Source organism: Amblyomma mixtum, chromosome 3 (assembly GCF_055824585.1).
Source record: "Amblyomma mixtum isolate Tamu chromosome 3, ASM5582458v1, whole genome shotgun sequence".
Lineage (NCBI taxonomy): Eukaryota > Metazoa > Arthropoda > Arachnida > Ixodida > Ixodidae > Amblyomma > Amblyomma mixtum.
In genome coordinates, this window is record NC_143014.1 from 146,387,631 (window position 1) to 146,409,685 (window position 22,055).

The following is a 22,055-nucleotide window of genomic DNA, read 5'->3' on the forward strand; positions in this document are numbered from 1 at the left end:
CGGCTCGAGCGAATGACAGCGTGTGGTGGCCTACCGACGTCATGGGACTAGTGACGTCTGTTTTCCCGGTTTTGGTTTCAAAATCGCTCCCTACGAAGACACCAAACGGCCCGCGAATTTTAAAAAACGCGATTTTTAAAAAGCCATAATAAATTGCCGGCTCAGTTCCGAAGACTCATACTTGGTGTCAATGCTTCTGAGCATAACTTCTAACATTTACAAGCGACTTTTAATTCTTTTCATGGTCCCTTTAAAGAAGCCTGGCTTGTTGGGCCAGTTGGTGCATGGTAAGTAGAAAACCAGTGGAAAGGACGCTTTCACAAGGAGCAGAAGTACACAGGACAACGCTTGAATTGTCCTGTGTACTGCTTCTTGTGAAAGCGTCCTTTCCGCTGATTTTCTACTTAACTGGCTTTTTAAAGGGACAGTGAGGAGAGCTCTATCAATATTTTTTTTTACAGCAAAATCCGACAGTTCGGCATTTCATGGCTTTGTTGCCACTTGGCCGGCAGCGAAAGAAGCATTTATTTCTAAGAAATTTGGATTCGAGGTTGACAAAGTTTTTCCCGCCGCTCTGATTCAAACTTGGGATTCTCCTATGACGACACAGGACTAAGTGACGTGAAACATGACGTGGACATGACGTAACGCAGACTCCGTGATTTCTGATGGCCAGCAGTGCGGCCTGGCAGCAGCCGAAAAGAAAGCTACTGCCGGCAGCACGTTGAAGGCATCTATCGGCTATTGCGGCCGTCGCTACCGTCGCTTCGTTTACGTTTGCACCGGCGTTTTACCAGCGTTACGATGGACCCCGTTCTCGAAGTCGTCAACGTAGTTCTAGCAAATAGACACCTTTAGCATACCGTGTACCTTGTTACCGCTAGCGGAATACCGGGAGCCCGCCTACTGCCGGAGAGCAGGCGCTGATTGGTCCCGATGCTGCAGGCGCGCGCGTAGCTGCCGGATACGTGGTGCCATCTGGCGACGTCAAGCAGATTTGCGCATGCATTGTCTGCGCCTCAGTGATTCGTGGCTTCTCGTGTTCTAGTGTTTCTGGAACCATTGGTTCTAGCAACACTGTTTTGTCCTATGACGTCATCACGCTTGTACTTGCGAGTTTGGCCTGTGGTGGCGATACCTGTATTTTGGTTCTTGCTCTTTTCTACGTTACAAGAGCTTTGTTGTCAGTATGAGTGGCGTTTTTGTAATCAGGGGCTGGTATTCTGTCGATACAAGCCAGCTTCAATTTCTCCTCAGTGTCCCTTTAAATGTTTGCTTTGGGAAAAAACTGTTAATTCAAAAGTTGTAGATAGTGTTAAAGAACTGCAGGACTGAAATGTTTACGAGGTGCCATTTACATAGATTTTTTTTACTGGCCTAAAAAGAAAGCCTGCCAACTGGTTAGCAGTTGCTGGCACATATCTTGCAGCCACTGCAAATACAAAGCCTCATCAGGAACAGCGCTCTTGAAATAAGTGGATTTTCTTTTCAGAGAGCGAGTCTGGGTGCTGAAGTAGTACCGCAGTCACGTCATATGTTTAAGAAGTTAGCTATAATCTTTACTAATTAACTAACTTTGCAGAACTAAAAAAATACTACAGACTAGTCTACGCAACTGCCAACAGCTCTCAGTTGGTTTCTCTCGCCTAGGACACTCCGTCTTTTTTTATAAACTTGGTTACATTTACCTTGGACACTTGGTGTGTGTGTGTGCGTGCGTGCGTGTGCGTGTGTGTCCAAGGTAAATGTAACCAAGTTTATAAAAAAAGACGGAGTGTTCTAGGCAAGTGAAACCAACTGAGAGCGGTTGGCAATTGAGTCTACTAGTCTGCAGTATTTTTTAGTTTTGCAAAGTTAGTTAATTAAAGACTATAGCTAACTTCTATATATATATATTGTGATTATACCGCGATCTCAATCTGTTTAAGCCGACTTCACCTAAGGATTCAGAAAAGAAAACGGAGACGGTGCACAAAAATACGGACATGATGGACTCATTGCTATTATTTGAGAGTGGCAATACTTCAGAAATGTGCGCGACATCATTAAGCACAGCAAAGTCCCCAACGCATCAATGCACGCAGCCTCCCTCGAAGCAGTGTCCGCCATCGCCACCATTTTTCACTGCCTCGTGTTCCGTGCTGCCCAGTTTGCCTTTCTTTCCTTTCCCTGCCCCACTCAACTCTTTCAGTGCTGCTTCTCATTCTCAGCGGCCAGCGCCTCCTTCTTTCCACATGCATAGCTACCCCCCTCCTTCGCTTGACGGGCTGCACAGCCCCAGGGTCATCAAGAAGTTCGCTTTTTCTAGCAGCTCACAAGCCTGGTGTTGAAGGTTGTGGAGCAGCAAAAAAAAAAAAAAAAAACGTTATACTCGTACCTTGGCTCCAAATATTACAGGAGATGCATTCTGAAGCAGATGACCAAAGGGAAAAAAAACTCACATTATGTTCGTGTAAATACAGTAACTTTCCGTGCCATTATTATTTTTTTTTTCTTGTGTAGACGTACTTGGGAAGCAGGTGACTGTGTAATGTGATGAAGCACATACCAGATTTTCTAGCTGATGCAAAATATTTATTCTTGCAAGGTAAATGTGACAAACGGTGCTTCATAGAGCATATTGCCTAAGTCATGATGGTGCCGTACTCTCTGGAAAAGCTGTCTTGCAAGGTCTGTTTCACTTGCCACACTGATCGCATCATATTGATCTTTTACTCTATAATCTTGCTGAGTGAACTTAGTTCACTTGCAAACCTAAAATGTTTTTGTATGTGCCTGTAAATTAAGAGGAATATACTGGAAATTTGTGAAGACTTAGTATGCCACAGCAGAGTCTAATTGTTTCGAAATTAAATTTAATCAGACGCAATCCAGTGCTAATTTTGTTAACCACAAGAAATGAGGCATCCACAATATATGTGCATAAAGTTTCCTGCTTTCAGTTTAAAAACACTACAGTAAACTTGCAGCATTGCACTAATTGTGTGTCACATAAACCAGGCCTTACAAGTGAGGTTCTCCTCAGTGGAACAACAGACAGTGCTGTTATTGTAATGACCAGGGCTAGGTATTTGTGAAGATACATGTATTCTTGATATGGCATAATGTACTCCGTGAACTTCTTATATTTGTACTTTAGCCTCTGTCTTGAAGTGTGGTATACTTCAGCCAGGCATTCCAGTCATTTGCATGTCATTTTCTATTTTACTACCTTAGTAGTAGTCAGCTAGAGTTATTCACTGTCATCAGGAGATAGAATGTGGACAAGCTAGCGTGTTCATGGTTAGGCCTGGCAACAATAGATTCAGCACTTAAATCACTTCAGTAGCTGTCGCCTTGCATGCCTTACAGAAATGTCTGAAGTAATGCAGATAGTGGCTAGCTAAGTTTAGTCTGTCTTCAGGTATGCTTTAGCCAAAAAGCATCAGCTGTGTCCATGCTGGGCATGTGTTATGCAGTGCATGCCACTGTAAGAATGACAAAGGCAGGCATGAAGGTGATGAAGGCAGGTAAGAAGCAGCATCACAGGGGGCTTCAGTGTTACCAGGCATTCAATTTCAATTGTACGTAATAATAGCTAGTCGAGTTGAGGTATCTCTTGTTTGAAAATAATATTTCTTCAGTTTGCTGGTGGTACATGTTGGCATGTTGCACATGTTGGGTAACTACTAAGGAAAACCAGATGTAGGAACAATGTGAACATCATGCATCATCAGTGCAGTCCCTACCTTGAACAGAAGAAATAAGTTGCATAACTGTGCCACACTCTGTTGTACCTTTTGTGGTGGTCCTAATGCCATGCCAAGTTATCAGTACTATTATGTATTATAAAATGCCACCCAGCTAGCATAGCAGGACCTCATATAAAGGGGAGAAGCAAACTCAAAGAATGTAGAGAACACCTGCATGAAGCAAGTTTGAGCACTATAGGAATTGCATGACAGGCTGTTATGTTTGACAGTGTGGCACAGCGGCACAGGCATGTTTTGCTTAACCGCTGTGTTTGGAGGAGAAAGAGGTAACATATGGGTATGGGGTTTTAGTTATCTGTTCTTAGTAGCACATATCCCCTAACCTACCTTTCAGAGCAACTTTTATTCATCACAGCAGTGTAAGAGTTTTTGCAGCACAACATTGAGGTTAGGCCACCCACCTGTGATGAATGCAAAGCGTTGCAAGGTCAAGGCATAGTGTTTGGGCGTACAAGAGGTATTCTCATCCATTTTATGTGTAGAGGCCCAGCAATCAACAGTGGCATGTTTTGCAAGTCACTGATCTGTGCCATGTAAATCAGGACATAAACTGTAGCTTGTCCAATGGGAGTCTTATTTTGTGACTATCCTGAGCCCTACATTTGCCCCAAAACTCAAGACCTCTTCAAGCTATTGGCTGTAATCACGTTGGTCACCCTTCCTCCTGCTACATTCCAGAGTTGGCACAAAGTCGTTCTAATTACTTCTTATGTGCAAAAATGTTTCTTGTCAGCCATGGCAGTTACTTCAAGATAAGAAACCATAGACACAGCACACATTGTATTCTTATCCCCTATTCTCTACATCAAGAAAATAGTTCAAGAGCAAATTTCATCTTGATTCCTTCTTTACCAGTGTGGGTGCAGAACTCGAAAGCTCAACCAGGGCAACCACAGCCCAATAAGGCCACTGCCTCAGACTCTCAAATTGAGGTGAATAATTCACGCCCTGAAGCTCAACCAGGACAGTCACAGCCCAGTAAGGGCACTGCCTCAGACTCTCAAATTAAGGCCATGCTCATATGTATAACTCATGCCCTACAGCAGCTGCCTTGTGAGTCTGAGCACACATGTGGTGAAAACTACCAAATTTTGAGCACCATGAAGACTGTAGTGTCTACTCAGTAGTTTAGTTGTACAGTTCCTGTATCATCGGCATCGTACACCTGCGTCCCCCTTGTTTAGAAAAGAATGTTAGTATAAATTTGACTGAGAAGAAATAAAACATGCAGTACTTTTATGCTATTTTTTAATTCTAAACCAGAGTTGTCTAGGTGATGTTGGTTGTTCTGCTCCTACAAGGACTAAGCGTGCGGTGTGTGGGGCGAGCCAGAGTGTGCGAGCATCCAGATTAGGTGCCGCTGGGCATTGGTGTCTTGGCAGATGCTGAGGTGGTCGTGTCGGGTTTCTCCTTTGGAGCTCAGCATTTATAAGCCAGCTTAGAGACTTGGATGGTCTCTGCGAAGGGTCAGTCCCTGGACCTTGATGTCTGGCTGGACCTGTCGAGCTGGCTTCCAAACACCGAGCTCCAAAGGAGAAACCCGCCATGACCCCCCCAGCTTCTGCCACGACACCAATGCTCACATACTCGGGCTTGCCCCACACACAGCACACTTCGTCTTCGTAGGCACAGCACAATCAATATCATCACTCTGACTTTCTGATACCACTCGTAGAAAATGAATAATTCTGGCACATGAAGGCAATGCAACTATGTGGAGGATTAGCTTTTACTGAGCATGTGTGAACTGTGGGAAGCCACTTTACCGAGCCCTCCCAGTGGGATGGTTCTTCGTGCGCAGCAAGTCTAAATTACAGTATTATGTTTCTTTTGTCATGTTCAGCACATTACTTAGATTATTTTTTTTCATGATAAAATCCTGGGATGGAAGTTGTCTTTCTCCAGAAAAAGGGATTATATAGCTTAGACGCATTCTGAAAGTGAATGAGGAATACACATTACTGCAATGCAGGTATGCAGAAATTCTCCTCAAACCTGTATAAACCAATGCATGCTTTGTATGAATTGCACCAAGAAAACTTAGATCCTGACAGTATGTAAGTGATGAATTTCTGAATACATATTAGTCAAATAGTTTTCATGTAATTCATCATCAAAGACAAGCTTCATAGATTTATGCAGAGGCCACCACTAATGGCATCAGCTGGTAGGAGTCGGTATGTGTATGCCATTTCAGAAGTTGGAATGTGGTATATCACATATCTGTATTCAAAGTCTTTTTCTGAACCACAGTATTTGGAACACAGACTGCAGGGAAGCTTGCATGTTAAGTTTCACTTGCTCTCTGTTGACAGAACCAAAATTTACTATGTTTGTAATGAGTTGTCTATTTGTTCCACATGTGTCCAGCTAATAGTTTCTCTCCTGCTGCACTCTCTGTGTTGGCCACAGGCACTGATGCCACCCATGCAGAGCACATTGAGACTGTGAAGAACCGGCTGTATGTGGCCCTGACTGGGGATGGCTACCTTGTTCCTGGTGAACTTGGCATGGGTCTGGTTGAAGGTAATGTACCCTCCCACTGTACAGCCTGGAATCTGTGCTGTGAACAGGCTGGCAGTGCACATACTTATTGGTGGTCACCTCTCTTTTCTCGAGGTAAAAACAGCACTATAGCTACCTCTTTTACTATATGAACCCTGTCTATGTGATGTCTGTGGTAAAAATATGTTGCGTTCCTATGAAATATAATTCATTGTAATGATCTTCTGTTTGTTCTGCATTAATTATTTTTATGTCAGGTCTTCTCGGGATGTATTGTAGCAGCACATAGCGCCTGTTATTTGCTTTTCATCTTGGAACTGTTGAATAATGTTTCAAATTATTTCATTGGGATGCAAAATGAGCTAGTGCTGTCAATTTGGGGAAGTGCAATGCATTTTGCACTATTAATAGTTTGATTGTACCAACAGCACTGTCAACAATCTGCTAATATGAGAATGTCACTTTCTTCTCTAGATGACTGTATTTCTACAGGTGAAACAACCAAAATCTTCAGTATTTGCTATGTTCTTTTGTGTGCATTACAGCGTCGATACTACAAGAGCATTCAGCCTGCTAACTTTGCATATGGAGACCTCACTCACGTCATTCCAGCAGTACCTATGCACCTAGTAAGGCAAACATGTGGCTTGACTAGCCACATCGCAAAAGTGACATGCATCGGTATTGTACAGTGGTCGCAAGGAGTTACCAGTTTCATTAATAGCTGCCTGTGACAAAGCTGACTGTGAATCAGGCACATCAAGGATTACTATAACTTGCATACCTTCTTAATGCACATTCATTTTCAGCATGTTCATGACTTACATATTATACATATATGGTTTATATATAAGTATTTATCTTCAGCACTCTGCATGGTTTTCTAAGTGCAGAACCATTTTGACCTGTGTGGACATAATCATTATTGAAGGTGTGATGTTAAGATACTGTTTTTCATATGTAGGCTTACACCCTCTACAGATAATTCGTCAGTCATCTTTGCGAGCTGTATTTCAAATGCGTATAAGGTTCAACCATAGGGACCACATCACACGGCATGGTATAACATGCTTGCAGCACACTCTGTCAAGTTCAGTGGAAAGTGTTGTTATACCATGTCTTTACTCTAAGATGTTCATATGCACTAGGCCAGTCAAAAGCGGAAGTAAGACATGTGAATTCTGTGAGTGAATAAAAATGCTGGTGGTGCAGCATTTAGAGTTGATTCATGTAGGTTACTTGGCTGAATAGTTACCAGAATCGCATTTTTTTTTTAATGTTCACTGTGGATACCAACTCTGAAACAGGATTGAATGTGCCACAGAAAAATTTTCAAGGTCATTGTTGTTGCCAAATGTCTTTATCAACAGCTTCGGTTGTTAAAAAACACCTCTACACTATCTGGGCTCTATTCTTGTCATTTGTGGCACCGAGCCACATAAGTGCATGCAGAGGTACTTTGCCACATACAGAGGACAGGGTGTGCACCAAGGTGTGTAACTTACAGTTACGGCAAAACAATAAAAACCAATGCCAAGGACAACAACATGCTGCATTCATGGCTGTGGTGGGCTCCAGCCCTAGCATGAACTAGCAGGGACTAACAAGTATAGTTCACACATGCTGCATTGCATGGTGTTTACTTTTTTTTTTTTTTTCAAAAGAGTCTCTTGCGTACAATAATTCTGAGCCTTACCCACAATGTTTGTGATTACTAGTACCACCATTTGGAAGGTTAGAGTATGCAAGCTGATTTATCAGTTGTCAGAAGGATAAAAAGCTATAGTTATGTGTTCTGGTTCTTGGCAGTGTGCTGATGTTTCAAAAAATATGCACACATTGTTGCACTTTGCAGGCTATGATTCTATGGGACTTGAAATGTCCAAACCTCACCTGAGGGCAGAGCTGGAAGCTGACCTTAAGAAGTGAGCAGCTTTTATCTGCATGTCTGGCATAGATATATAAATACTTGTTCATTATTCCCAGAAATGCTGTCCCTAAAGTGACGGGATTTATTTTTGCTATTGTTATATTATAACATGGCTACTCTTTCTCACAGGGTGTACAGTCAGGCTCCATATGACTTGCACTCAGCTGGCTGTGTCTGCATTGCAATTTGTACTTTAAAGCAAATGAATATGCCATGATGCCTAGCACCAATTACATAGGGACACTACAGGAGACTAGTGATGCAAAACTGTTGGGAAATTGACTATCGATAGTCTAAAAAAACTATCAATAGTACTACTATCAATAGGCTATCGATAGTATTACTACCGATAGTACTGCTATCGATAGCAAAACTATCGACAGTGAGGCTGTCGATAGTAAGACTATCGATAGTAACACTATAGATAGTAACACTATTGATGTAATGTATTTGCTGGCCAGCGGTATAGCTAAAACATTTGGGATACCTGATTGGTTCCACGGTCTTATGAGTCATAACGTCCCAAAGAGACTCAAGCTATGAGTGATGCCGTAGTGGAGGTCTCCGGTTAAATTTCTACCAGCTGTGGTTCTTTAAGATGCACTGGTATTGCACAGGACACAGGCCTTCTGCCTTTCGCCTCCATCGAAATAGAGCCGCCGTGGCCCGGGACCGAACCCGTGCCTTTCTAGTCAGCAGCCGAGTACCACAGCTCCCGTGCCACCATGACGGCATTTGCGGTAACTGACAGCCAGCAATACTCAATTCATGCATTTATGAAATATATCTTGTGGAGGAATGAAATATTTAATTCCGCACTAAAAGACCTGGAGTATATTCATCGACGCATTCACTCAAAAGTAAACAGTTACACCATATCTACCTTGTGTTCAGTGCATGGAAATGTAATGCGATGCTTATCAAGGATTTCGTCGACGGTGAGTTGTAAGCGTGGCAGTGGCTTACCGCTAAAACCTCGGAAGTATATCCAATAAAATACTAGATGAGAAGGACATCTTGATACATGAGCTAGATAAAGGCTAGATATAAGTACAAACTCACAGATTACTGGAAGCAGTTCTACATAAATATATCTATTTATGTGTCACATCGTAACGAAGGCATTCGACAGCATAATGGCCGGGAAAAGAAGACCAGACGTTAATTGCTGTGCATCTCATTATTTGTAGGCTCGTGATAGCATGGCATTAGCTCTGCACATGTCAGGTGCCTTTTTTTTTCTATACGCAAACCTGTATGCAAGTTAATCAATTTTAAAGATAACTGATGGGGCTGGGAGAGCATACTAGAGATAAAATAAAATGACTACCATTTTAAACTGAGACGCAAAAGTGGGACAGTTTAGTTCAAAAAGGAAGCTGGGGCAGTTCGGAAAAATGGCTGGAACAGCATCCGATGAAATAACATACAGACAATAACTTGTGCTAGCTAGCACGACACAATCATGCACTGCAGGTGTCGTGTGGCTGATGTAACTGCTGCAGAAATGCTTTTCGCCACATGCTTGGCAACTAGGACATTTGTGACACTAACACTTTATTGGGTGTCTTTCATAGCCTTAGTCGCTTTGGGACGTTAAACCCCATAAAACCAAACTAACACTTTATTGAGTAACTTTACATAGTGAAATTCTGCAGAGCTCAGTGACACGTAGGCAGCGAAAACGGGCGAGTCCTGTCAGTTACTCATACCATAACCTCCATACCACACACTCGGGAAACCAAGTTTAGGATGCAGTGGATACGCGTGGTTGATTTTATAGAATCGATAGTACCGCATATAGCAAGTAGTAACGATGTGGCTACTGATAGTACTAGTATCGATAGTATTTCAATAGTTGTATCGATAGCACTATCAATAGTACTATTGATAGAACTATTCAAAATACTGTCGATAGTGCTATCGATACCACTATCGAAAGTACTGTTGCTAGTACTGTCGATAGTTTTTTTTACCATCGTGAGTTCAGTAGTGACTCAACTATCGATAGTGTCGATAGTACTGTCAATAGTTTTGCATCACTACAGGAGACCTTACTTTTTTGATTGGCATCTAAATGCATAACTTTTTATAGTGCTGGGCTCACACTGCTTCTTGAGGTGAACTGCATCTACCTGGATAGTGTCTGTTACAGGTCATAATGAGCAGGGTAGCACAGGGCTTTTCAAAAGTTCCTGGGCCACATTACATGCAACTGGAAGAGTTGCCAGGTTCTGTGGTATGTCTCCTGTTGCAGTCATAACATTCCAGAGCCTTTAGATAGACTAATTGTCCTTCTAATTGCATAATGTATGTAAAGAGCAGCAGTACAGCCGGGAGCTTTAACACACTGTTTGACAGATGTTTCAGCCATTCACAGTAAGGCTGAGGAAATTTTGTAAAGCACTGTGTATTGCGAGTTCTTTTTTATTCCTGGATTTGCATACATCTTTTTCTTCTGAATTTAGCGTTTTACACCCCTTATTGGTGATAAGTGATCAGAAGATTAGCTTTGGTTTATGGGGGTGAAATAGCCCCCAATGCTCAAGGCATTGCTGTGCACCTTTTGTTTGTGCATTTGGTTTCACTTAAGCTGCAGCACCACTTCCAGGTGACAGTTAACAACTTCATTCTGTTTCTACAGGATGCGAGTAAGTTAAACATGCTCTTTAATTGCTAATTTTGCTTAATACATATGTAAGTACTTTTTATAAATGAAAATATATTGCGTGCAGTCCACAGATGATACTGAGGTGGACTCACATTTAATTTTCTCTGTGTGAAAACTTAGAGCTTTTTTTTTCTTGCTGCAGGATATGTGAAGGCACAAAGAATGCAAAAGGTGAGAAGTTTTTAGGTTTTGCATCTTGTGTACAAAAAGAAACGGTTGGGGCAAATACTTTTGCTAGACATTTGTATATTCATGCATATGCACTATTTGGGTTGCAATGTGCTGTCATACATCATTAAGCATGGTGCTTAAAGCAATCTCCAGGCACTGCACGAGGCTCACTTTTACTTTTACAGATGTTCTGAGGCACCAAGTGAATCTGTACCGTGATGTCTTCTACGATTCGGAACGGCAGGTAATTCACGTCATTTTTTTAGCCTTTTGATTTCTGCACGAAGTTTACCAGCTAGTGAGCTAGCACAAAACCCTCTGGGCTTTGCACTAGCTGGCCAGCAACGTTCACTAATTCCTGTGTGTGGGATCACATTCTGTGATGCCCATATGCACAGTAGCTGCTTAGTAGTAGTGGCTTCTGTGATAGCCCAGCACGATGAAGGCTTCAGTGGCCAGACAATGAAAAAAAACACTTTTATGTTTTCTCTGCTTTGCTGGTAGGAGAATTCCTCTACTCTAGATAAGGCACAAGGACTTTCCTCCCCTCCCCACCTTATTATTTTAATTGGAGTAGTAAATTTACTGAATGAACTATTGGTCATATTCATCCTGTTTGAGGTTATATATTGGAGGTATCATTTACTCTTGCACTGTGTCGCAGTAGTGCACACTTTTCATAAGCATTGCAAGGCTCCAGCCCCCGCCACAGTTTGTACCACACAAGCTTATTGCGACAGGCAGTTATGTTGCACAGATTGTTGACCATTTGTTGCTAGCCCTTCAATCTGTGCACTGTGCTTGTTTATTTAAGGTGGGGTTAGACTTTGTTTTGTCAAAAAAATCCATTTTTAGATTTTCCAATCTTCTGTTAGAGCATTTCTTTAGCATTCAGAAAATATATTGCACTTGTGTATTTGCGACATAAAAAATGCTTTATCGATCTTGTTTCATCCTGAGGCTGGGTGAGGAAGGAGGCGTTTTCATAGGCTTTTCTTACATTTTTCTCAAAACTGCATTTTTGGAGGTTTGTGTACTTTTTCTTGGGAACTATAAGGGGCAAACAAGCAAAATTTTTCACTGATTTCAGTCAATGCGTTTTACTTGACTGGAAACACAATAAATAGCCTAAGTCATTTTGCATTTTTATGTCTAAAAAATAATTCATTGGTAGCAATTTTATTGCACCGAGAAAGATATAAAACACAGTAAACATATTTCTTTACCAAAACACATCATTTTAGTCCCAGTTGCATAGACTAACCGTTTCTACTCTCATACAAAATTGACTCTGCATCCAGCAGCTCTTAATAAAAAGGTACAGTTTTGCCATAAGTAACCGGCCACAGGTGGTTTGTTTCTTAACCACTTATCGAAGCTCTTATGGCAGCCCTTAGGCTATGAATCTTTGCAAAGTACGGTGAGCACTTTTTTTCGCGTTTTGACACTTTTCTGTCTTTAGGGGTGCCGTAAAGGCTCCGTTGTGCTGTTGAGAAGCAAAAACCTGTTGCTCGGTTACTTTTGACAAAGGGGGTACGTTAATGGAAAAAAATAAGAACAAAAAGACACAATACTAGGCAAAATTTAAATTCTATTTTAAGCTCTAATGCAAGCTGCATCCATTTAGAAGATTTCTGGCAAATTTCATAGCCATAGCTTTCATCACAACTACTGTGCAGCCAATTTTCAAAAACTACTTTTGAAGTCTCTCCCCACCTTAAATTCCCAAACCTGGTCAGGAGCCCTCCAGTTCAGGCTCATGCTTCCTCACCTCCTCATTGTTGAGATCTCTGGCTGTCTTACCCACTTACAGATAAGAAAGCTGGGTGAAGCTCTCAAAAGGTACCTAGGCACTGGTCAGCGGCCTACATCCCCTCCAGGTTAGTGGTCTATTTTTGCTGTGTACTTTGTAATGTTGGGTAATCTTACAGGAGTACAGACACCTAATTTTGGCGGCATGTTTTCTTCTTTGCAGTGATATGTAAGACTTTAGTATAGTACTTGGATCACCATGTGGTATTCGCCCACGACCGCTAAATAATTATAATCAAATTTTTCTCTCATGCTGTTGTGGTTTCAGTTTCCAAAGCTCTGTGACATCAAAGTTGCATTTAGGTCACGTTAGATATGCAAAAACTGCAATATAATTGCTGCTTTTTCATTCGTTGCCATTCCAGCTGTTGCGGCAGGCTGGCTTTAGTGTTGTAGGGAATTGAAATGATGAAGCAGTGATTATATCGCAGTTTTTTCATGCCTTGCATGACCTATGCGCAACTTTGACGTCACAGCCACAGTTCAGCAGTTAAAACCAAGACCGAAACAGCATGAAAGAGAAATTAGATTAAAATTGTCTAGCAGTCGTAGGCAAATATCACATGGTAATCCGAGTATACTAATGTCTTATGCAACATTACAAAGAAGAAACACGCATCCAAAAATTTAGTGTCTATACTCCTTAGAGTGAAATATTTCTCCTGTTAGTTTGTCTGCACAGGATGAATCACTGCAGCACAATTTCAAAACTTGTATGGTTTCATTAGCGAAAATGCTGACTCCTCACAGAAGCTTATCACAGTAGTGGATCGTACTATGGTAAAACTGTATTCTTGCTGCTGCTGCTGCACTTTTTTTCTTGGCTGCTGACTCTTGTATTTTCAGTTATTTCTGAAGCCCATACTCATGTTGAGGATTTTGCGGGGTCGCAGCGGAGCACCAGACAGAGACGACCAGCGTGGCAGGCTTCTAGTTCCGGACTGCCCGTGCCGGGCGTGCGCCACGAGCACGCGCTGTCCGTCTTTATTTTCTTCTCTCGCGGGAACGCCGATCTCAGCGCCTGCGCTTTATAGTGGCGCCGGGCGCTACAGGGCCCCCCGCCTAGACGGAACGTCGGAATGTACGTGCCGACGGGGCAGAGAGGGAGTAGCCACGGCAGGCAAGCAGGCAGCTAGAGTAACAGTGTCCCCACGGGGTCGCTACAAGGTCCGGTAAGTTCAGGTCAGGGGCCGGGAAGAGCAGTCGGGTGGAGTGCGCCGGCTCAGGTGGACGAGCCTGGCTGCTGCGCAAGGGGCGAATGATGCAGGGTGCCGAGCTGACAAAGGACATGGGGGCAGGGAAGACCATGGTCGGGCCGTCACTGTTTGCAGTGCTGCCCGCGGACACAAGCGTCATCGGTGCTGGAACATTGCAGCTGATGTCGATGGGGATCCGACGCGCCGTGTACGCGGTCACAAGCAAGGGAGCGGTCGAAACGGCTCCGTGGACAGATGTGGTCTTTAGCGTGGTGTCGTGTCGCTGCTGTAGCGCCAGCTTCAAGTCGTCCAAATAGGTGGAAATGGCTGGCTTACATGGCTCAGGTGCCCCTGATGTAGGGCGCGAGCAGTGTGGTCCGGCCACTAGGGTTGGCACAGGTGTGACCGACGAGACAACGGTGACAGCTGTGGTGATGACGGAGGAAGTTGCTGGGTTCAATTCCAGGGGCTGGGGTAAAGCGGGAGTGGCCGTCCGGAGCGACTGGCCAGTGCTGATGCGCGTGTGGGCATGGTCGGGCTTGAGAGCAAGCGCTGACACTGAGTCAGGAACTGTTTCAGGCAAAGTGGGGCTGGAGGCGATCGCCGTGCTTGTTACTGCTGTCATCGGGTTGGCTTTCTCATCCTGCTCCTGATGACGAGTAGTGCTCTGCGGACCTTCTGAGGGGCTGGGAGTGTGACAAGCAGGCTTGGTCGTTGTCGAGGGCTCTTTAGCATCAGCGGGCGACGGCTTCAACCTCACAGAAGAGGCCTGCAGAGCTGTTGGCGGTAGTGACGAGGTAGATGGAGATGCCGGAAGCCTCGGCACGGCTGCTGCCGCAGAGTCGTCCTTGGCTGCAGGAGGCTCTGGCGACAACGCCACTGAAGCGCAAGGAGGCAGAGCCAGAGACGCGGGTCGGATAGTAGTGGGAGCAGGACGCGAGGCGGAGCTCGTGCGGATCCCACCTGGTATGGCGTCGAGAGAGACAGCCGGGCTGGAGACGCTGGACGGGAGTGGCGGCGATGCGGCAAGGGGCTGCTGAGGCGGGCCGGGTTCTGATGAAGGCTGCGTGGGCGCGAGCGAGGCCGGTCCAGGGACAGAGGCTGGCGGCGGCGAAAACGGGTCCGCTGCGTCGTAGAGCGGCGGCGGAACGTAGTAGGCGCCGAAGTCCGCCAAGACGGCCGCACGCAGCTCATCGTATGGCCGGCCGCCGAAAGCAGAGTAGGTGAGCCGACGCAGGAGGTCGGCCGGGAGGATGTCACAAAGGACTTCGTGTTTGAACGGCTGGATGGTGATGCCGTTCAGGTACATCGCAGCCTCCAGTTGGGCGAACCACCCGCCGACGCCTGCAGGCCGGAACGCCGGGAGCGGCGGGTCGAAACTTGGGTGCTGCCAGTACGCCATGCTGGAACGCCGCTGAGATAGAAGGCACGGTTCGCCAGGTCACCACTGTTGTGGTATTAGCGGGGTCGCAGCGGAGCACCAGACAGAGACGACCAGCGTGGCAAGCTTCTATTTCCGGACTGCCCGTGCCGGGCGTGCGCCACGAGCACGCGCTGTCCGTCTTTATTTTCTTCTCTCGCGGGAACGCCGATCTCAGCGCCTGCGCTTTATAGCGGCGCCGGGCGCTACACTCATTTCACGGTGTTTTGTCTACTGGCTCATGCTTTTAACACATCGGTTCTTTGGTGCATTTCATATGTGTGGTGCATGAAAGTGACAATTTCTTGCACACATTACCTAACGTGCCATCAAAGCATCATGCCCCTCCTGTGGCCCTTATTGTTGTGAGGAGGCTTGGGGTGGTCAGGCACAAGGACCTGAACCAGTTACTTCTTCACTTTCCTCCTCTGTGGTTTCATTGTCTCTCACCATAATGCATGATGCTTTTCTTTTATTCGCATGGTTGTCGGAATATGCACCCATCCAGTGTCATTTAGCTCTGTGTATATTTTCTAAATTCTTCAAGAAGGAGTTTTCAGAGGTAGAAAACGAGTGTCCGAAAATGTTGAAAATGTTGCTTCATCGGTATGTAGGATGCTGAAAAATCTCGGTACACTACTGACACATGCTGCTGAAATTTTCTTTGTCATTGCATTTCTATTTACCAGTTAGTTTCTACATATGTTTCTTAGTTTCCTGTTTTTCTTATACTATCTTGGGGTGTACTCGGGTTATCCGTGCTGGTAGTTGAGAGGCATTTTTAAATCCAAGACTATTTATTGGCATTTCTACCTTTCTTGACTGCATTATTCTGCTGCTAAAAAATATAAGGAAGCTGCTACAGATTGGATTATGTCCTGCTACAAAGCCTGATCCAAAATGTTCTTCACCATTCCCACTGCTGATTGCACCATTCACGTTCTGTTTTCACTGTTCGTTTATGATTGACTAGTGCCACTTGAACCTCTGCCAGCTACACTTATATTAACTGCTTGATGCAGATGCATTCTCCACACAGAAGTGAAGTGAGTGAGGCTTCTGTGCACCGTGCAGAAGTGATAGAGGCTTCTGTGTGCATGCATAATATCACACCTGTTTGATCTGGTCCTTCAGAATCGTTAAAGTTTCTTAATTGTTATATTAATGTTTCAGTATTGTTAGGAAAACATTGTTTTAGTGTTAACTTGTAACATTCCAGTGAAGTTACAAAAAATGACATTAATAACGATATATTAATGTTTGACTCAAACGAAGGAATAACATAACGTTTAAGTGCTACCTTGAAATCTCGTATTTAGGTGGACTCCGCAGGAACCTGCGAGGCATATGCGCGCGTGCCTATGCGTCAAGAGCCACCCGTTGCCAGGCTTCGAAAAGGGGCATGCATCTCCGTTATATTTTCATGTTCCTAATACTGGCTCACTCCTCCTCTCGTGGTGACTGAAACAATTTTAAGCCTTGTAGAGGTGAGGGGAGCTGAAAGAACTTCAAGTAATTTTTTGTGCGAAACCTTATCGAAAGCTTTTCAAAAGTCCATGAAGATAACATCTGTTTGTTTTCCTTCGTTGATTGCTGTTGCAAAATCATGGATTGTCTTGACCAGCTGAGTGCATGTTGAATACCCTAGTCTGAACCGATGTTGAACATCTGCCAGTACATTATGCTCATGGAGGAAATTAGTTAGATGCTTATGAATGATATGTTCTAATAATTTAATTTTCACGCTGTCGAAGTTAATGAAATAGGGCGATAATTTTCAATACACGTCCTCTCTGCACTTTTAAACAAAGGCTTAATACTAGCAGTTTTCCAATCACATGGTAAAACACCTTCTTTCAAAGATTGAGTGAATAGGATGCACAAATGCTTGGAACACCACTCTGCATACTGTTTAAGAAAGGCATTCAGAATATCGTCTGGTCCAGGTGATTTCTTAACATCCAGTTTTAACAATAGATTTAAAACACCCTCTTCAGAAATTATATCAGGCATGGAAGGAAGGGACATGCTAAAGGGTGGGAGACGCCCGTCATCTTTTGTAAAAACTTTCTTAAAGGTGTTATTAAATGCTGAGGAAACCTGGACATTGTCACTTGCATATTGCCCATTTATAATAAACGTATCGGTGGAATGAGAAACTGCTGCAATTGACTGCCAAAATTTTTCAGGTGAAGTTTTTATGAAAGCCGGAAGTTGCGTATTGTAGTATTTTTCTTTATCTTTTACAATGCAGTGTTTTAATTTCTCTGAAACTTCATAAATTTTTGCCTCTAAAGTGGCTGAGCTTGACTTTTTTTATTCTTTTCTTCAGTTGTTCTAGCTTGCGCTGCAATTGCAAAGTTTCTCGCGTAATCCAAGGATTGTGATTGTCTGACTTCTTGCTTATCACAGGTTCAAAATGCTGAATGCAGTCACAAACAATGGCTTTGAAAACAAGCCACAGGTCTTGAGGGTTTTATATACTCCATCAGTGTGAAGTGCTATTTAGTTTACTCCATTAATGAAGGTAAGCTTTAAGAGTTCAAGAGGGTAAAAGTTTTTCTGCGTACAGAGATGCAGCACAAACATGATGCCACGTTTGTGCATCCTCATCCTAGGCTCATTCTCACAGCCATGCCAGCGGCGGAAACGAACAAGAAGTGGCATGGGTAGCCGGTGAATCAGCTTGGGCGACTGTGCTGCTCTCGTGTGACCCTACGCCACGGGTTCTTTTTACTGTCTGCAAGCACGGTGTAGGCAGAGGCAGCAGGAGTCATCTGCTTGTGCTTTGTGAGCTCGTTTAGTTGTCTATTATTTTAGATGAAGAGGTGTAACCTTACAAGCTTTAACAGCAGTTTTCTTTGTCATGCACCACACTGCAGTTGACTGGAAATCAGCGCAGGGTAATTTGGAAATGGTGGCACTACAGGAGGTAATCTGGCGTGACAGTGTTTGCTTTCATTGGTTTCTTAATTATTGAGGTGTAATGCAGCCTCAAACTGTGGCATAGCCATAAAATTCTTAGGGTGGTCATTGGGACAAATGAGCGATGTGGGGGGTGGTGGCATAGCTGAACGGAAGGAAAAAAAAGGTACTGAGGCTCTACGGTCCACTGCACAGTAAACATGGGCACTTAGAGGACTTTCCCTTTTGTATAGAGGTTTGAAAATATAGTAAAACATCGTTGTAACAAATGGTTTATAACGAAGGAATGACGATTTCCCTTGGAAGCTTGGTCAACACGGGCTGTAACGAAGCTATGGCTATAACGAAGTAATCTCCAGGCCTCTTCAACTTAGTTATAACAAGCTTCAACTGTTTGAAATTTTCTTTAGTGAATCGAATATCTTTCTATCGACTCGCTGAATGAATCAGATAGTGCGTGTCCAAAATTATTTGAAACAAATTAAATTTTGCCTAATATTTATGGAGTAAATTATTCATTGCATGGAGTTTAAAGGGCGGCGTCAGTCATTAAAACTCCCTTTAGGGTTGATTATTGCTTACAGTGGATTACAGCAGTGTGTGCTCTCTTCGCAGCGGAGTAGTTTTAGGTCATGTTGCGTACTCTTACCGATGGCACTACCAGCGCCGCCTTCAGTGCTGAAGCTCGCGTCTGGTAGACTAACTGGTTGGAACCTGAATGACGTGTGGATAAATTTTCTTTATCAATTTTTTAGCTGCTCAAACCCAATGATGGATATGTGCACCACTCATTGAGGTGCTTTCGACTATTTTTGTGCATACTGAACCATGGGCCTCAGGCTGCTCTGGATGTTTGCTTGCAGGGCCACAACACAATGCGCAGCCAGCTGCAAGGAGGAATGGCAACGCTTATGGTGCACAACCCCAAAGCCGACGTGGAGGTGCCACTGGGGGCATTGGTCGAAGATGTGGCATTTGCAACGAAGCAGGTTTGTTCCTTGTGGCGTGCAAACAAAGGCGTTGTTGACGTATTGGTTATTAATGCGATGGCATTAGAAGCCTTATCACGGAAAAAATCCAGCGTCTACTATCATAAAATTCGCTGATTGGTCAAGGAGGTATGTTGTGAAAGGAATAGAAAAACTTTAGAACCACTTTGGCACAAACAGATCAGTTTCGCTAGCTGCTGGTGACATCTCCGCCATTTTTAATCACAGGCTCATTTTGCCGCATCAAAGTATTTTTTGCGGAAATCGATATTTTCGGGTTTTTTTGCACGATAGCGTCAAAAACTGCATCCAGACAATGAAGTCTTAATTCAAATTAAATTTTAGAACTTTTTTCTCCATTGTAGGGGTCGGCGCAATGCATGTGGTTCAAAATGGCGTCTTCCGATTGGACAGCAGGTGTCGCCACACTACCAAAGGAGCGCTGTATCGAGGCGCCGTATTTAGACCACTACAGCAGCGCTTCATCCTAACATCCCATGTGTTAAATATCAACTTCCATCCCTGCGCAAGTCCATCCAAAATCGAGAACGCGGGCAGTCCACGTGCGAGCCTAAGTTCGAACGCCTAGCCGGTTTTGTGGCAACAACAAGGAAAATAATGATGTGATGTGAGGTGCATAGAAGCGCCATCTGACAAGCATGCAGCAAATCACCTTGAACAGTGGGAGATTTGAACCAAGAACTTCATTTATCATTGGTGTTAATGAACTCGGTAAAAAGGTTTAATTCTATCGCTTTGTTAGCGGGTAACGGTAATTGAGCGCCCTTTAAATTTTATTCTGAACTGCAAACTGTGTCTGGTAGTCCTACTCACTTGATAAAAAAAAAATAGCTGGAGAGGCGAGGGCGGCTTTGCGATGTAATTTGAAATTCGATTTGCCATTCGGTTTCTTATATGGTTGTCAAAAATGGTCTGATGCGGCACATAGAAAGTCACGCAATAGTATTTTACACTTGAAGAAAGTATGTCTGGTACACATTCTCTCTTTTTTTTATATATATAGCTAGTAATGGCCGAATTTTTTTGTTTTTCAGGACACGATCGCCGACGCTGCCCGCACAGGCCTCCGTAAGGCGCCAGCTGGTTGCAAACGTGCCCAGCGCGTTCTTCAACAAATCTTGTCTCAGACAAGAGGCTGTTCTTAACCATGATACATAACGACGTTACTTTTGTTTTAGCATATTACAAGTATTATACATAAGAATTTTACTGTTTCATAAAACGAATGTCAAGAATTGATTATACACAATGTTCTTTCTATCCTTGTATGTTCATTCTGTTGCTTGGAGCGGAGATTGCCATAAATAGAGTTTTAGCACAGTCGTACAGTATGTTAACTACAGCTAAACAGTGGTAGCAATGGCAACGCATTGGCCGTACGGCTGTCCAGCTGTGCCAAAACTCTATTGTCTCTGCTGGCCCGCACGTACTGCGGGCCCTGCATGCCACTATAAATGCGGCGTCTGTTGTAACCGGGACGCTTGCTTCGAGGGTAGCTAGTGCCTTCCTTGGGAGCAAATGTTTGGCGCTCTCAGCACTATATACTATACTCCATCTCAGTCGTTCCTTGCAGCGCTACCAAAGCTGCGATCAGTGCAGAGTCAACATTCTGACACTGCGCAATGTAGCAGCAGTATAATATGGGCACATGAGATAGCATGCTCTTAAGTGTGCATACGCCAATGCGTTACGTACGATAAAAAGCGTTTCCAACATGGCGGTGCGCTTCCAAGCAGGACCCCTCATTTCGGAACGAATTTGTCATTTCTGGAATTTTGTATACGTTCACTGCTCATAAATGGCGCATCGGGCTTTCATTTTGTCTCATCTCACCTGCAGCAAATTCATGGATGATAAATTTGCTTATTTTTTATTTCGAGTAACAATTCTGCCGCTCCTGGGTCAAAAGAAAGATGGTTTATTGGCAAAAATGGTTTCCGTTCTCAAAACTAGACGGTGCCACTAGGCTGCAGTGATCAGTGCGTCTCTGTCTGCATATGTAGTTAACAGCGTAATATCCCGCAAAATGCTTGCGTTTAGCGTGCATATGCTATTTTAAAAACTCTCTAATGTTCCTTCAGTGTGCGGCATGCAGACAGCGTTGATTTATACACTTTTCGAAATATATCGGCATAGACTGCGAGCAGACAACAAGCAGGTGACAAGGCGCGGAGGAACATGTTTAATACACTCGCCTAATTGGCTGAGGAGGTCTCTGGCTTCCATAGGGTTGCAAGGAACATAAGAGAGGGAGTATAGTGCGGCCAACCTCTGACGTTTGGTCGGCGCCTGTTTCCAGCACCTGGATAGTGGGCTGAACGAAAAGCGATCAGGAGAAAGAAAAATTGTAGCCTGTCTAGTCATTGATTGTTGATGGAATGCATTTTAAGACTGCCCATAGATTGTAATACCCTTACACCGGCATAAACCAGGGCAGTTGGCTGCTGTCCTGCCTTCGCGCTTTTCTGTTCTTCGAGCTTGGCAGCTCGCATGCTCTCCCTGGCTGCTTTCGCGGCGTAAGGAGTCTGCGCCATCAGCTCTCTTCCTGGCTTGACTGTGTTGGGACGCGCTTTACTCGTCCCCTGTGGTTCGCTTCCCGCAATGCTACCTCTTTAGCCGTGTTAGTTACTTTAACTAAGAAGGGAGGGCGCCGCAGTCGCAGC

The 22,055-nt window shown here is 44.0% G+C and overlaps 1 protein-coding gene across 3 annotated transcripts in view; it reads left to right on the plus strand.

Moving 5' to 3' along the window:
* The window catches only part of Top3alpha (topoisomerase 3-alpha), a 47,926-nt gene extending 27,274 nt beyond the window's left edge, over nt 1–20,652 (plus strand). The window contains exons 13-20 of one of the 3 annotated variants that reach the window (XR_016290741.1): nt 6,165–6,278; nt 8,113–8,182; nt 11,001–11,029; nt 11,215–11,273; nt 12,843–12,909; nt 17,870–17,984; nt 18,076–18,247; nt 19,246–19,372. Coding sequence is in view for 1 of the 3 variants with exons in the window: in XM_089581465.1 (XP_089437591.1) it covers nt 6,165–6,278; nt 8,113–8,182; nt 11,001–11,029; nt 11,215–11,273; nt 12,843–12,909; nt 19,246–19,371; nt 20,427–20,464 (503 nt within the window). In the remaining 2 variants the exon portion in view is untranslated. Of the gene's footprint in view, nt 1–6,164; nt 6,279–6,802; nt 6,887–8,112; nt 8,183–11,000; nt 11,030–11,214; nt 11,274–12,842; nt 12,910–17,869; nt 17,985–18,075; nt 18,248–19,245; nt 19,373–20,426 lie in introns of those variants that run through there. The other 2 variants (XM_089581465.1, XR_016290742.1) reach the window with 2 other exon arrangements.
* The last annotated feature ends 1,403 nt before the right edge of the window (nt 20,653–22,055 follow it).